This window comes from Mirounga leonina, unplaced genomic scaffold (genome assembly GCF_011800145.1).
Source record: "Mirounga leonina isolate KUSES-001 unplaced genomic scaffold, KU_Mleo_1.0 Mir_168, whole genome shotgun sequence".
NCBI classification, from domain to species: domain Eukaryota; kingdom Metazoa; phylum Chordata; class Mammalia; order Carnivora; family Phocidae; genus Mirounga; species Mirounga leonina.
In genome coordinates, this window is record NW_023270426.1 from 13,651,844 (window position 1) to 13,669,554 (window position 17,711).

At 38.9% G+C, this 17,711-nt stretch overlaps 1 protein-coding gene across 1 annotated transcript in view; it reads right to left on the bottom strand.

Moving 5' to 3' along the window:
• The window catches only part of FBN2 (fibrillin 2), a 261,369-nt gene that overhangs the window by 106,571 nt on the left and 137,087 nt on the right, over nucleotides 1-17,711 (bottom strand). Inside the window, exons 12-16 of the mRNA XM_035014042.1 lie at nucleotides 14,739-14,858; nucleotides 13,680-13,805; nucleotides 12,685-12,807; nucleotides 9,344-9,466; nucleotides 3,557-3,709 (exon numbers count right to left, since the gene is read on the bottom strand). Of these exons, the coding sequence (XP_034869933.1) occupies nucleotides 3,557-3,709; nucleotides 9,344-9,466; nucleotides 12,685-12,807; nucleotides 13,680-13,805; nucleotides 14,739-14,858 (645 nt within the window). The remainder of the gene's footprint in view (nucleotides 1-3,556; nucleotides 3,710-9,343; nucleotides 9,467-12,684; nucleotides 12,808-13,679; nucleotides 13,806-14,738; nucleotides 14,859-17,711) is intronic.

A 17,711-nucleotide genomic window follows, 5' to 3' on the forward strand; every position in this document is an offset into this window, starting at 1 on the left:
GTTCTGCATGGAGCACTGGGTGTTATACACAAACAATGAATCATGGAACACTACATCAAAACCTAATGATGTACTGTATGGTGATTAACATAATAAAATAAAAAATGTTAAAAAAATATTTTCTACATATGGAAACTTTAAAAAAATCCAAACTGTATTGTAGAGAATGTTTTTTTAATTTTTTTGTCTCAATAACAAAATTATAATAGACAATACTTCATGTAAAAGCATTTACCATGTGTCTGGTGTTATCCTAGCATTTTACATCTAATAATTTATTTAATCCTCCCAATATTATAAACTGGATATTTTTAAAATTTTATTATGTTAATCACCATACATTACATCATTAGTTCCATGATTCATTGTTTTCATATAACACCCAGTGTTCCATGCAGTATGTGCCCTCTTTAATACCCATCACCGGGCTAACCCATCCTCCCACGCCCTCCCCTCTAGAACCCTCAGTTTGTTTCTCAAAGTGCATCATCTCTCATGGTTCATCTCCCCCTCCGATTTCCCCCTCTTCATTTTTCCCTTCCTAATATCTTTTTTTTTAAACATGTAATGTATTATTTGTTTCAGGGGTACAGATCTGTGATTCAACAGTCTTACACAATTCACAGCGCTCTCCATAGCACATACCCTCCCCAACGTCCATCACCCAGCCACCTCATCCCTCCTAGCCCCCACCACTCCAGCATATTTTTTGTTGAAATGTAGGTGACACACAATGTTACATTAGTTTTAGGTGTACAACATTGTGACTGGACAATCTGATATGTTCTGTTGTGCTCACAAGTGTAGCAACAATTCCTCACCACAAAACACAGTTACAATACCACTGACTGTATTCCCAGCACTGTACCTTCATCCTTGTGGGACTTACTGATTCCATAACTAGAAGTCTGTACCTCCTACTCTCCCTCACCCATTTGGCCTACCCTTTCAACCCCTCACAAACATTAGTTTGTTCTCTGTATTTGTGGGTCTGCTTCGACTTCTGTTTAATAGTTTGTTTTGTTTTTTAGATTCCACATGTAAGTGAAATCATATGGTAATTGTCTTTGTCTGACTTATTTCACTTAGCATCATACCCTCTAGGTCCATCCTAGCTGTTGCAAATGGCAAGATCTCATTCTTTTTCATAGCTGAGTAATATTCACAAACTAGATACCATTAGTTCACTTCTCTGACACCTAAGAAAATTGGGACAGAGATGGAAATGACTTGCTCAGATTGTAGAGGTTTAAGCGGGAAACAGGCTTGGATCCTCTGCACTGTGTCATATACATTTCATATTAATATCCCATTTAAATATAGACTATTTAATGTTTTTTCTCAGTTATGTGGTACACCACACTCATTCAAGCAATCTCTTAATGATGAAATCAGGTTTGTCCAACTTTTAGCAATTATAACACATAATATGAAACTCAATTTTATCACTAGGTTAATCTCTTGGAAGTAAAAATGCTCAGAATTTATGCCTCTTTTTAAGGCTTCTGCTAGTTTTCCTCTTCCTCCATGTGTCAGGTTAGCCTTCTATCAGTAGTATGAGAGAGTACCCATATGGGCAAAAGCAGTCATCTACACTTTACCAACCTAATAAACAAAAATGATGTTTTATTTTAAATTTTCTTTTAAGTTTAGCACATTCTTTCTTGTGGTTCTCTACCACGTGCACTTATGCTTTGTGAAATCTTATCTGTGTACATTGCACTTTTTTCTATAGATGATTTCAACTTTCCTTACTGATTAATGCAAATTCCTTATAAATTACGGAACACATTTTTTCCAATTTATATGTGTATTTTAGTGTTTGGTTTCTGCTCTGGAAGTCCTTTATTATTACAAAATAACAACAAGTTAATATATTCTACCTATAAGAGATTACTTTGTTAAGGTCTAGTGCAGGGAGCTAACTTCATATTTTTTCTAATATTTATCAACAATATTCATTACTTATTTCAGTCTTTCCTCACAACCTAAACAGCATCTTTATTGTACCCAGCATTCCCATTTAAAGTCACGTCTGTTTCTAGATTCCAAGTTTTATTAATTCATTCATCTTTTTATCTAGTCTTTGTACTTCTTTTTTAATATGCATAGCTGACTTCAATATTTTTAGGGCAAGATTTCCTACACAAACTCTGCTTTCTTTTAAAAAAAATGTAGGGGGGCACCTGGGTGGCTCAGTTGGCTGGGCGACTGCCTTCGGCTCAGGTCATGATCCTGGAGTCCCGGGATCGAGTCCCGCATTGGGCTCCCTGCTCGGCGGGGAGGCTGCTTCTCCCTCTGACCCTCCCCCCTTCCATGTGCTCTCTCTCTCTCATTCTCTCTGTCTCAAATAAATAAATAAATAAAATCTTTAAAAATAAAAAAAATAAAAAAAAATGTAGGAAGGGAGAAATGAAGGGGGGGAAACCGGTGGGGGAGACGAACCATGAGAGACTATGGACTCTGAGAAACAAACTGAGGGTTCTAGAGGGGAGGGGGGTGGGGGGATGGGTTAGCCTGGTAATGGGTATTAAAGAGGGCACGTATTCAATGGAGCACTGGGTGTTATACGCAAACAGTGAGTCATGGAACACTACATCAAAAACTAATGATGTAATGTATAGTGATTAACATAACATAATAAAAAAAATAAAAAAAATGTCATGCTCAGTTCCTTCTAGAAGAATTCTGAGATTTGAACAATCTACTTAGGATTTTCAACAGAATCACAAGCCATTTCCCTTTGCTAGAGTGCATTTCTTCCACCCTCCACCTGGAATGTTCTTACTCCTTTTTTCAAGACCAAACTGAGCAGATGCCCACCCCCATCACCAGCCCCGTGAAGTCCCTCCCAGCTTTCCGGGACCACTTAGTGCTCCTTCCTCTGTGTTCTCCAGTTCTTGGTTTCTGTCCCTCTTAAGGCACTAAGCATACTAACCTGTAGTTTATATGCTTGCCTGTTTATGCTCTCAACTATTCCCAAATTTAAAGAAAAAAAGAAATTGTGTTTATTTTTGAATCCCTACTGTACTTACACAAACTCAGTACAGATTTGGAAAAATATGAATAACTAAGAGTCATAGAATAGTCAAAGACTTAGACCATGTAATATGCCTGTATTTGTGAATAAACTGGTAAAAATGTTTATGACTTGCTGGAACTACTGAAAGACTGCAGCCTAAGACCATGCTGTGGCAAGATGAAAAATGCATAAAATCAGGCTCTTGTGACTATAACCTTGAAAGTAATGAGTGGGTTTTATGCTATTCATCTTCACGATGCTACAAAAGATCGAAAACAGTGAGGCTAAGGTATCCACGTAAGCAATCTGCTGTAACGATCCTAATTAGGTCAGCAAATACGTTCTTCTGTTCCCTGTGTGTACTCTGCCCAGAGATCATAGGTAAATACAGGCCAGATCTCATTATATGCCTCAAATACCAACACACATGTGGAATTCTTCAACCGAAAACAGAGCCGATGCACTCCTTGGCCAAATACCTAATGTTACCTTTCCAGATTCTTGGCCAGATGCAAAACTGGCAAATGGGACTACCTGAATTTTTAGCAGGGCAGGGCTGGCAGGGCTCCCCAAAACCGTAGTCTGGATCGGCACAGCAGCATTCGGACTTGGTCACCGCGCCAGGGAAAGGACGAACGCACACTCCCTTCTTGATCCCACCGTAGCACGTACTGCGCATGTGAGTATCTAAAAGGAGGTAGAAGAACAATGATTGGAGATGTTGATAGAGATAAAGAGATTTCAAAACTGAGGGCTTCCTTTAACCTGAGTGGCTAATAGATGGGAAGTTTCTGGAGGGCTTCTGCCACTTTCCTTTTTATCTTTAGCATCTAACAGTGCTCAGAAATCAACAAATGTGTATTGTAGACAATTCTTTTTTTTTTTTTTTTCCCTCCATGAAGTTTTATGCACCACACAAGCATTCATTATCACACTTAACCCCCAAGCCTTTTACAGAAGCAGGCATAATGCCACTGTTACAAACATCACTTTGAGCTCTAATCACTGGCTAGCCTATACTCAAAATGACACATGTTATTTCTATTTTGGAAGTTCTCAGGAACAATGAAGTGCAGGGAAGTAAACAACCTTGAGAGGACACTGCGTGGTTGTGAAATTTCTTACTTCAACTTTCTGAGTTAGAAGGCCTTTCTTGTCAACCCCCAGTTGACTACTGTGAACTACGTTTTAATCTCAGACTCTCAAAAAACCCAGTGATAAAAATAATAGCCACTGCTATGTGTCCTCAGCATTGTATTAGCTGTTTCACAGACATCATCTTTTTATTTTTTTAAAGATTTTATTTATTTATTTGAGAGAGAGAGCATGAGAGGGGGTAGGGTCAGAGGGAGAAGCAGACTCCCCGCTGAGCAGGGAGCCCGATGCGGGACTCGATCCTGGGACTCCAGGATCATGACCTGAGCTGAAGGCAGTCGCTTAACCAACTGACCCACCCAGGCACCCTACAGACATCATCTTGTTGAACATTCTGAGCAACAACTCCACAGAACAGTGATCATTATCCTCATTTCATAGATGAGGAAGGCAAGGTTCAGAGGTATTCCTCAAGGAGCTCCAAGTCCTAGACTACCCACTGCCCAAGCTGGAGTTCATACTCAGGCTGTGTGACTTCCAAAGCTCTTCTTCTTACCGCCGTGTCACGCTATGTCCCAAAGAAGCATATCCTGCTTAGGCTCTCGCTCTGAATCCTCATAAAATATGCTACAACTTTATGAGACAGTTAAAAGGTGAACAATAAAAAATGCAGATCACCAAAGAGGCCAGAGAAGCAGCATAGCTTTTAAACACTACACTGACATAGTTATTCACAACTTGATGGAAATAATTTTATCTACTTATTACACAGAGTAACCCACTGAGTCACCTCTTGCTTTCTTATGATCCAGTGATGTTTGTCATTAAAACAATGAGATTTATAGCTCCACTAGACGATGAGATGTGTGAACGCTCACATGGAAGCGGACATGAGATATACCACAACAACCCTACAGAGAGGACATGTTGTCCCCTTCTGCCTCTGCGGAGACAGAGTTTAGCAAAGTCAGCTCTGGGTTACACATAAGAGTAAGACTTGACTCAAAGACATATACGCACAAATAGAACATAGTTTGATTTACAATATGATTTTTGTGAGTTCTCAGGATAACATCTATTATCTCAGAAGGCATCACAGAACGGTCAAATTTATTTCTGTGTACATGTTGAGAAGATAATTCTTGCACGATTTTTAGAAGCAAGTCGATAAAAAGCTGATGGTACTCGCTGGAAGAGTGAGACAAATTATATACTGCTCTGGGTTACGGATTATCTAAGTTGTTTAGAATACCCAACGCCAGAAAAACAAAGTAACGTATGTATAGGTTTCGGGGGTCATGAATTGTCCTGGGTTCTGGTCCCTGTAGGATGGACCTTACTCAAAATATTTAACACTTGCCTCATCCATTAGATAAGGATAGAGTGACATAATAAATGAGAGTTGTTTGTTAAGCACTAAGCACAGTGTGTAAGACACACAGGAAATACTCAAAAAACATGGTGACTACCTCATTTCTCTCTTCTTTTTTTAATGAGGACAGTCAACCTTTTCCTGTTAAAAGGTACCAGACTGGAACCCTAGTTCATTATAACTAAACACTGCTCACAGGTGAACAGGGTAAGAGGCATCGAAAGCACCATCGCATAAGTGTTTTGGTGGGGGCCTGGACCAAAATGCTGCTGAGCTATATATTTTCCAGGTTATCAAATTCCTCCATCACTCTTCTTACTAAAAAAATAGAATTTTTTTAAGGATTTTCTTAGATTCTACACACCACTGTCAAGTATGTATGGATGCCAAATGTTAATTTCATTTTATTCTTTCTTTAGTGTCAACTTTTCTTTATTGCTTAAAGCAGCAACTCTAAGACTATGCCCTAGATGTGATGTTGCTATTCTAATTTAATAAAACAGTAATAACTGTAAGAGCTAACTTATTGGGCATGTGTTAAATGCCAGATACCATTCAAAGCTTTGTTACAAATAAGTCTAATATTAACTTATTTCGTTGTCAAAAAACAAATGAGGCAAGGAGGTACAGAGAGGTAATGTATCTTGCCTAAGGCAACAAAGCTAGTAAGGAGCACAATTAGGCTAAAGAAAATTCACCTTTTAGCTAACAGAAATGTCACACAGTATTGATAAAGATGTCAAAATATTCCTAAGCTAATGTAAGAGGATGTTAAAAAGGAAACTTAAGCTGAAATCCCAAGGTGCTAAATATCAAATAACAAGGTGAATTTTGAGACTACATCCTGAAGGAAGTGGATATGGAAAATGACTTGCCAGGTCTTGAAAACCCTCCCAATTAAGAGAGGACTTCTTGAGGAGGAATTTTTTGGCAAGAGCTGGATTATGAGTTCGGGGTGCTTCCATCCTCACCACTGGTCCAAAGAGAAGAACTTCACAGGGGGCAGGTTATGAGCTTTCTGCCCAGCAGCTCGGCCTGGGATACCTACAGGCAAAAGTGAGTGGCTGCTATTCCTACTGGAGGGGCAGGTGACATCCACCTCTATTCGTAAGGTTAACAGGGCACAGGAGGGCAGGTTGTTTGGATTAGATGTGGGCCACATAAAGAGAGGGTCCTAAAACAATGGCGTGGAGGGGTGATGGGACAGCATCAGGCAGAGCCTATCTGGACTGCTACAAACCAGAGAGTGGGTGAGGCAGTGTATGCATCTCAGGAAGGGCAGCTGAATGCTTCTGGAGGAACCACGAAAGGAAGGGGTGCTTTAAACACTGGGGAAGCCCAGAAACCTTGAAGCATCCTAGGATGGTCACCAGTGCGTCTGCCTTCTCACCTCTTCTCGGGCTCTTTGACCCTTGTAGAGTAAGAAGACATCCTGTTCAAGGATGTTGTATCTTCAAGTCAGGGTCAGAATATTATTATACGGTACCAGGCATTCTAGTTATTTAGATTGTTTTCATTACATGAAATTGTCACATAAATTGAAGAAAAGTAAAGTTAGAGGGTTGCCTGAGTTTTCTTCCTCATTCATTGGGTAAATGGCTTCTACTGAACAAATTTAAAGATATATTTTAAAAGGATGGGAGAGACCAAAATATAGTTGCCTTTTGTTTATGCTCTGCCTATGCGTCATGCTTCTTCAACATACTAGTTACAATAATAGTTTATTTTTCTGAAAACAAAAACAAAAACAAAAACAAAAAACCCCATATCTCAGTGTCTAAGGAAAAAAAAATAATATACAGAAGGGAAATCTAAAACTGAAGTGCTAACCCTAATAACAGTTCATAGTAGTGATTCATTTCTAACTTCAACAATCAATGCATCTGGGGCGCCTGGGTGGCTCAGTTGGTTAAGCGACTGCCTTCGGCTCAGGTCATGATCCTGGAGTCCCGGGATCGAGTCCCACATCGGGCTCCCTGCTCAGCAGGGGGTCTGCTTCTCCCTCTGACCCTCTTCCCTCTCATGCTCTCTGTCTCTCATTCTCTCTCTCTCAAATAAATAAAATCTTAAAAAAAAAAAATCAATGCATCTCAAAAGCATCACCAAAGGCAGAAGAGATGAAGAAAAAACGTCTAGCATGTGATGGGAACAGCAATATATATAATCAGACATAGAACAAATGGTATTTTTATTTTAAAAAGTTTAATTGACCGCAATTGTGAAAACCTGGAGGTTTTCCAACAAGGTCTCATGCCTTTTCTGTATGTGGATGAGAGAATGAAGATTTGTGTTTGAAACACTGTATTCCTCATCACTACTCATACATTGTTGCTTAAAGGAAAAATAATTTCTTCCTCCCAGACTGGTTTTGTATTCATCACAGATTTCAACAGAATCATTTAGGTAAAGGTAAGCGGCAAGTAAGTATATTAAAGCAAGTGAAAATACTTTAGCTCTGGTAAGCAGGGAGGAGCTACATTCTTCCGGCTGTTGTATTTAAAATGTCCTTGAACGAAGTGCTGACAATCTTGTAAGCTGAAATAAATCCTAGATTGGAGACAGTGGATGAACTTAAGTGCACAGATTATTTCCATCTCCTGTTGCTTCTCCCCCGCACACCTTCAGGATCCAAGTGTTTTGATTCCCATAGAGAAGAGTAAAGTATTATCTCTATGTCTAAGAAAGAATTTCATTTCTCTTACCTATACTCTTAAATGCTTTTTATAGCATTTAAGAGTATAGGTAAGCATTTATACTCTGCTTTTTACCGAGTCACCTGAGAAATAGAGGATGCATAATGGCTAACACACCCTGGGGGGTCTTATGAAAAGCCTCTGGAGAGAAAACTGCATTAAGTATATTTTTACAAGTAACTCATTCTGCTGTTATCATTAGGACATATGGTTGGGTTCTGAAACACCAAAGACACTTCTGACTTCCTGCCTCTTTAAAGCTAATGCCTGCTAACACTGATTTGCATGCAACCCATTTGGCAAAAATAACCTTTTAAAAATAGCAAATTTGGAATGGTTTAGAATAAAATATATATTCTCTCTCATACTTTTCGCTTGTTTCTATAATTAGCTGCACAGCGATGAGAAAAAACTATATGAAAACATTTCTACCTTTTGATATAAGTCCAAGTTCTATGGTAGAAGTTATTTACATTTTAAACTGTTTGAGTAAAAACAGGGTTTATTTAAATCTAACCATAATCTCCATCTCATATCTTACTTGTTATAAGTTACAAAATCTAAATCCATTGCACTTAGAGACTCAGTTGGCTAACACTGTCAAGTATCCTAATTTAAAGATGATTTTCTTTTTCTTCTCCAGCATTTTTGACTTGCATCTCATCAGAGCTTTCTGCCAGGAGCTTGCTGGGCTCCCTGCAAACTTTTTTTTAAGCCACTTTACTGAGGTATAATTCCCATACCTAAGAATTCACCCAATTAAAGAATACAATTCAATAGTTTTGTTTTGTTTTTAGTATATTTAAAGATACATATAACCATCACTACAACTGATTTTAGGACATTTCACCACCTCAAAAATGCCTTTAGCGACTATCCCCTTATCCAGCACCCCTATCCTCTCTGCCGTAAGCAACACTAACCTGCTTTGTCTCTATAGCTCTATCTGCTTCAGACATTTCATATGAATGGAATCATACACTATCTGGGTTTCTGTGAGTGGCTCCTTTCTCTCAGCATGTTTCCAAGGCTCATTCATACTTGCACATTTATCAATACTTCCTTCCTTTTTATGACTGAATACTTCTCCACTGTACGGACATATCTTTGTTTTTCAAAGACCATTCGGACACTGGGGCCATTACAGAATGGTTCACTTACCAACACACACGCGTCCGTCCACACCCACAGCCAGGCCTGGGGGACAGTCACAGCGGAAGGAGCCTTCGTTGTTAATGCAGTGTCCATTCATGCAGATTCCTGGGGTCTGGCATTCATCAACATCTGCCCAGAGGGAAGCACAACCCAGGTCATTATTGAGTAAATTTAACCTTATTACAGAGTTTACCTGTTTTCACCACTCTAGACTGTCAACCTTTTGTTTTCCACTTTATAATTTGTGGAAGGACACATAGATATGATAACAAATCTTATAGCTAAATGTAACTCTTTTTTTTCAAGATTTTTATTTATTTGAGATAGAAGGAGAGTGAGAGAGAGAAAGCACAAGCAGGGGGAGAGGGAGAAGGAGAAGCAGACTCCCCGCCAAGCAGGGAGCCTGACACAGGGCTCAATCCCAGGACCCTGGAATCATGACCTGAGCCAAAGGCAGACTCTTCACCAACTGAGCCACCCAGGTGTCCAGTGCAACTCTTTCAAACACATTTTCAGAAAGACTGACTGAAAGTTGCCTCAGTTTACCCATTAGAGGAAAAAAGAGCCTCACACACTCATTTTTCATTATTTATCTGCCAATTCTGTTTAATATTAAATGATATTTAATTCAAGTTAAATGAAACATATTCTTAAAACCAAGGTAAATGTTTGTAATTTGCTTTTATTTACACACACATAAAATTCAAACTAAAGAGAGATGTTGTTTTAATATTAAGTTGATCAATTCATAATAACAAAATATGGGACCATCTCTCTCTTTTTTTTTTTAAAGACTTACTCATTTATTTTAGAGAGAGAGTGAGCATGTGGCTGGGGGGGAGAGGGAGAGAGAGAATCTCAAGCAGACCCCCTGCTGAGCGTGGGGCCTGACGTGGGGCTCAATCCTATGACCCTGAGACTGAGCCACCCAGGCGCCCCATGGGGCATCTCTCCTAATTTTCAATCTGCTCAAGTTTATCAAATGTCACCCAACAATGAATGGCTTCCCTGAAAGATGAAACAGCCTTCAAAACACAGGGCCACCAAATCATGAACATTTTAAGATTTGCAGATTACAATATCAGTAGTTAGGAAGTAAATAAAAAAATTTCAAGACAGCAGAAACTGTTGAGGTCATCTTTATATGTGTGTGGAAGTTTCTTAGGAAATGCTAAAATAAAGTTATATGCTGTAATGTAACTGTTACACCCTGGAACATAATACTAAACTCAAATCTGGTGTCAAATCCAAGTCAGCTAACCTTGAGATGGCATCTCAGTCATGAGTTAAAATAGCAGAGCTACAACATTTCTATTGAATACTATACACCCCTCTCTTGAATAGTCAAGAAGCATTTTTATTTTATGTATTTTATTTTTTATTTTTTTTTAAAGATTTTATTTATTTATTTGACAGAGAAAGACACAGCGAGAGAGGGAACACAAGCAGGGGGAGCGGGAGAGGGAGAAGCAGACTCCCTGCCGAGCAGGGAGCCCGATGCGGGACTCGATCCCGGGACTCCAGGATCATGACCTGAGCCGAAGGCAGTCGCTTAACCAACTGAGCCACCCAGGCGCCCCAAGAAGCATTTTTAAATTCAGAAATAAATGAATCAGTCTTGATCTTTCTTCCTCAACTCTCTCTGGAATTTTGTTGAAATTATAGGAACTGGCTATAAGTACTAATGGTATTCAGATAATTTTGTGCAGTGGAAGGTAGAAAGGATTCAAAGAGTTCATTTCATATAAAAGGAGAGAAGTGAAAAAAACCCTGCAAAACTTGTTCCAACTTCCTAAATTAAAACTGTGAGTATAAACTGATATAATCTTATTTCCAAGAGGCACTCCTTTTGCTTTCTAAGGTTATTGCTAGAGCTTAGCCTTCAAAATGGCTTTATAAACAAAACTGTTAGGAACACTCAAATTATTTCTTCACTAAGTCACAATGTAAGATTTTTAGATAACGATATAGTCATGATCTGTAGATTAGTTTATGGAAAGAATGTAACACGAAACAAGTAATGAATGATAGTGGAAAATCTAGCTCTCAGGGCACAAAAAAAGAAAACCTTTCAAGATTTTTTTCTTCCTTTTTTTTTTTATTTAGGCAAGGGGTACAGAGAAATTATTTCTACATTGTCTCTTCCAGACTTGCTAGAACCAATCTGTCATTCCCTTAATTTTTCCTACACCATTATTATTATTTTTGTAAAGATATTACTGTTCCCTAGACCACAATGTGTGTTTTTCTGGGAAGCTTTAGACACCTGCCTTACTGAATTACCAAGAGATGTGAATAACATGAAATCCACATGGGGCGCCTGGGTGGCTCAGTCGGTTAAGCGACTGCCTTCGGCTCAGGTCACGATCCTGGAGTCCCGGGATCGAGTCCAGCATCGGGCTCCCTGCTCGGCGGGGAGTCTGCTCCTCCCTCTGACCCTCCCCCCTCTCGTGTGCTCTCTCCGTCTCTCATTCTCTCTCTCAAATAAATAAAATCTTTAAAAAAAAAAATGGTTAAAATGGTAAACTTTGTTAGGTTTAATACTTTAAAGAAAAAACAATTATTAAATATAGCAATATATATTGTATTCTATAATATTTATAATATATTAAGGGGCAACTGGGTGGCTCAATCAGTTAAGTGTCTGCCTTTGGCTCAGGTCATGATCCCAGGGTCCCGGGATGGAGCTAAGCGTCAGGCTCCCTGCTCAGTGGAGAGCCTGCTTCTCTCTCTCTCTCTCCCTCTGCTGCTCCTGCTGCTTGTGCTCACTCTCTGTCAAATAAATAAAACCTTTAAAAATATATTTACAATATATGGGCACCTGGGTGGCTCAGTCGGTTAAGCGACTGCCTTCGGCTCAGGTCATGATCCTGGAGTCCCGGGATCGAGTCCCGCATCTGGCTCCCTGCTCGGCAGGGAGTCTGCTCCTCCCTCTGACCCTCCTCCCTCTCATGCTCTCTGTCTCTCATTCTCTCTCTCAAAAATAAATAAATTAAAAAAATCTTAAAAAAAAAATACTATGAATGGGGCGCCTGGGTGGCTCAGATGGTTAAGCGACTGCCTTCGGCTCAGGTCATGATCCTGGAGTCCCGGGATCGAGTCCCGCATCGGGCTCCCTGCTCGGCAGGGAGTCTGCTTCTCCCTCTGACCCTCCTCCCTCTCATGCTCTCTGTCTCTCATTCTCTCTCTCGCAAATAAATAAAAATCCTAAAAAAAATAAAAAAATAAAAAAATAAAAAAAAATATGAAATCCACATGAAGAAATGGAAGTACTTCTTGCGTGATTCATTCAAATAAGCAAGATGGTTTCAATCGTGGCTACTCTCCTGTCTCAAAGCCATACATACCAATACAGTAACGCCCATCTGGAGCCAAGACAAATCCCGGTTTGCAGATGCACTTGAAGCTACCATCTTCGTTAATGCACATCCCATTTAAACACATGTTGGTGGTGGTACATTCGTCATGATCTGCAGAAGGAGAGCAGGGTGACTTGCGCCACTGGCCTTGTGGGAACCAGTCCCCTCCCCTTCCACACATAGCCACCAATCACATTCCACCACATAAGTGAGCCATGTGCTCACTGATTTTTTTTTTTTTCTTTCTAATATGAATGCCAACCAAGTGAGAGCAGAGAGGGTGGTGAACGTGAGGGGCCTTTAGCATAAGGGATATAAAGGAAAAGAATTAAGTAAATGTTGTGCTTAGTTGTTATTAAAACCACATGAGATGTGCTTCACTTTGGTTAGCAAAAATGTTTATATGATTTCGGGGGGTGGGGGGAGTTTCTTCCGTAAGGGAGAATAGAGCAGTGATAAATGTCACTGCGAGTGAAATAATCTGGACTTTGATTAGTAGCTGAAATATCATGTGTTGCTGTGTGACTTGAGTGTTTCTGTGGGGTACTGGTATCTACTGGTACCAGACATCACAGGACCTCAGGTTTAGAGATTTGATTATCACACGTGCCAGACATTTTTATATTCCCCCAGACTGGAGGTCAGGAGGAGACCTTTTCTAACCTGTTGGTGTTGTAATGGCAAAGTGTAAAATCCTGTAGGTGCTAGTAATTACCACAAAGAAAAACTGCTACTTATAATTAAACATATGTCACACAGAAAATTTCCAGAAGCAACAAATTATTCACTGTTATACCATTTCCAAACCATTTATCCTTTGACTTTAATAGTCTCGTGTTAAATGCATTTATGTTTTACCTAAGTCATCTGAAGAATTCTCACATATGTGTTGTGTAAGCTTTCATGGAAATAGCATATATGGTTCTAAATAAAGATGTATATCCTTTAAAAATCTTTTGCAAGGAAGCAGGAAATTTCCATACCAACACAGTTTTTTCCATCTGTAGTTAATTCAAAGCCGGCATTGCAAATGCACTGGAAACTTCCATCTGTGTTCACGCACCGACCGTTTTTACAAAGAACCCCATTCTGGATGCACTCATCAATATCTGGGACAATGAAGGATGGCCAAATATTATTCTTTTACAATAACCACAGGTAAAAACAATAAGATAATAAATGTGATGTTCAACATCCAGTTTATTTTTTTACATGGAATAACTAAGATCATGTTGCTCCTTTACCCAAACTTCCACCTCTCACCAGCTTTTTTTTTTTTTTTTTTTTTTTTTTTACAGCCCTGACTTAGAGGAGCTGAAAAGGGAAAGAAAGAGGAAATTGGGCTGGAGTGTGCCGGGAAGCTAGGAGAGGTGGTCAGTGTAGGGGAAAGACTGGTACAGCTGTTTTGGACACAACGGGCGAAGATGTCCAAAGTCAGAGTGAGCTGCTGAGTAAGAATACCGTAACTTCAAACTACCTGGGTTAAGAGCACCATGATGATGACGGTGGGGTGAGCTTAGCCAAGCAATGAACCACGGATGAATAGGAAATGAAAAAGAAGATAAGCGGAGTCATCTGCAGAAAGAATTGTGCAATGAATCAGCACTGAGAGAGAGCTGGGAGGACGGTGGCCGGGGCGTGTAACAACAAAACTGTGAATCAAGACGAGGCCTGACTTGGTGTTGGAGTATGTGTGAGGTTCAAAGAAAACAGTAGTTGAAAACGACCATAAATCTTAAGCTCCGTTAATCAGAGAGCAGGAAGGCTACTGATGTTAGTTGGAGAAAGGAAGCTGTGATCTAGAGAAGGAAGATAAACCGAATTTTCTGCAAAGCTAGATATCACATTGCCAGGGTTATACACGCAAATAGTGTTTATGCATAAAGGAAGCACGTCTGAGGGGAGTCTAAAATAAATTTGTAGTAGTACAACGGCACTTACTTCATTCCAAGTCTTATTTTAATAAATTTACTTTTAACCTCAACAGCCCGGGTCACTATATTTCATGGAACATTTTCATATGTGAACACAAACGGCCTTACCAATGCATGCTTGCTTAGTAGGAGTCCTCTGGAATCCAGCATGACATTTACAGTAATAGGATCCAGGTGTGTTAACACAATCTCCATTAGTGCAGGGATTTGATGTGCATTCGTCAACATCTGTGAGTGGCAAAAGAAACCATTACAGACTTCCCTCCATTCCTAGAAATGTTTGTTTAAAGTACATTTAGGCCTCCCAAATTTGAGAGAAGGCCAGTCCGTGGTTAATAGTCTAAAGAGCGGAGTATTTATAAATGAATGAAAATTCCTTTCTTCAAATACAGAGGCCAGTCTAGAGATTTACAAAAATATTGCCTATTCGAAAGTACAAGGGAATTTGCTTTAATCAAGAAGTAATGATTATTCAATCTGAGAAATGCACAATGATTAAAAGCTCTAAAAAGCCTCCCCCCCCCCCCTTTTTTAAGCCAGCACTGGAAAGACATAGCTATGGGTTCTAAAAGGCTCTAACACTTATCTGTAGCAATCTGGGCAATAGCCTCCTCAAAGCCTTGTACAGTATTGGAAACCCAATGGAAGATGCTTGAAGATAGATATTTATAGATTCATTCTGTCAATTTCATGAGCTTTAAAGAAAGAAACTGACAGACTGTGGAATTTCTTTGTTATTATGTGTTGTCCTCCATTAAATATGTTAACTATAGATGCACTGAGGCTTAGCTGTTTGAAGTAACAGAGGATGGGATAGAAATGGAAATTAATTAAAACAAAGTCTATTACCTTCAGCAGCCTCAGGTTTCTTTAGGACCTTAAAATGGGAACAGGAATTTTTTTTGCATAAACCAAGTTCAATGCAAATATTAGTTCTGATCCTAAATGTGAGAAACATTACTGTTTTCATTCAAGTTCTCCTAAGGCTTGATTAAATGCAAGCCCATCGCAGAATTCAGGGACTGCAAGACCAAATGGCAGACTGAACAGTTTGCACTGCTCACAGCCCAGACAAATTGCATGTGCCAGAGTCAAAAAAATTAAATTCATCTTATCTCAGCAATGCCCACTAAATATAATTTTGAATGCTAGTAAATTAAAAACCTTGCTGGCTGGTGAGGGCATAATGACTTGCCATTTCATATACACGTAGAAACTATTAACATATACAATTTCAGCTAAATTGGAGAGCACAACAATCAAATGAATTCACAGGTTTACCATTTTAATAAACAAATTACTCCTTTCACAGATGTTCTTTAAAAAGGAACTGTAATCTATCAAACTCACAAACCTCATTTATATAAACACTCAGACTAAATGCAATTAAGCCCTCTCTGGCAAAGGAGGGGAACAAAAAAAATCTCATAGCAAATTAAATCAAAACAACAGAGAATAACAGGATTAAATGCTTTTTCAATTCATCCAAGGGCGCCTTCAGCCCATTAAGATTCACTTACATTTAAACTTTCGGTTGATAACATCAATTCTACTGAGCCAAAGGAATGAAGCAAAATGAGAAAAGACAGAGTTTAGAGAGTTAGCAAGCATATAAAGGATACTTAATGGACTTTCCAATAGGAATTATAACCTTGAGTTTGCAGTGTTGAAGATAGCTTAAATTCTCCGGTGTACCGTAATATCGGTGTTGTAGATGCACCTTTTCAGAAGTTTCATTGTAAAGCTCTTCATTGTAAAACTCAATTCTAGTGAAGAACATGATATCATGCACCCAACCCCCTCTCTTGAGGTCAGCTTTCCAGGAAGCCAGGCCACTTTTCAGGGCCTTTTCTTTCTCTGAGAACCTGTTCCCGAGGCCCCTTGGTGCTAGGACAGCTTTGCCAATTATTTTTCCATTACAGCCATAATTCATTTTGATTTCCTTAGCCCCTTAGAGATCATACCAAAGGATCAGTACACAGAAAGATACGCTAGGTCACTTGCTTATTTTTTCTTTGGAAGTGAAAACATTCACTAAAAAACTATCAGTGAGTTTAAAATCCATGACTTTCCAATCCCATCTGTTTTGGGGGATTACTGTAAGATTTTGGCTGTAGGCTAGTCACAAATGACCACCGCCATGTTCAGAAATGTACATTTCATGGCTCTGGATTCTGAGGTGTCACAGCCTAGTACTTGCAACTTATCACCTTTTGTTTCGCCTTAGGTAGAGAACAGGGATACTTAAACATTACAGTCTGTGTGCTTTGGTTTCTTCCTATGTTTGCACTGGAGACTGAGTATTTTTAAGCAAAATTCACAGGATTTTTAAACTCCTAAAATAAATGAAATTATTGAGAAAGAGGTTGATTATCAAAATGGTTACATTCTCAGATACTATTGGGGTAAGAATAGTATTCTTACAAAATACTACTAATAATAGAAGTAGTAATAAAGAATATATAGTATTCGTATAAAATACTTGAAAAGTATTATATATTCTAATTTAGCAAACACTTAATTGGCAAGGGTTCTAAGATTACCTGTGGCCCAACAGAAACAGGAATTATCTCTTACTATCCCCAAATACAATTATTTGAATTGAGTTAAAACCTATTGCTAACAGGTTGCGTTATACAGACATAAAAGAGTTCCAGAAATACATTTTAGGGTAGAACTCTCAGGAAAAGGAGAGAAAAACGTGGTGAGTAAATGAAACTGTTTTCAGGTCTCAAGAGTACTTCTTACAATAGCAAAATGGACCCGATTTTATTTTCCTTATGTTTGATCCTTTAATAGAGTTATTACCTTTACATTATGACAATTTCATAAGTATCTAACACAAGTTCTCAAACAGCAATGGCAATGTGTTATTCCTCAAAACACAGGGCAATGAGTTACCACTCTTATCTCATGCTTCTATAATTTAAAATGCTAGTTAACTTAAATCCTCTTAACTTTTTCTGATATCCCAATTTATTATTTATAAAGTCAAACTCAAACTGATCAAAAGTTGACACTACAAAGAGTACTGAATTAAAAATATTAAAAACTGGGTGCCTGGGTGGCTCAGTTGATGAA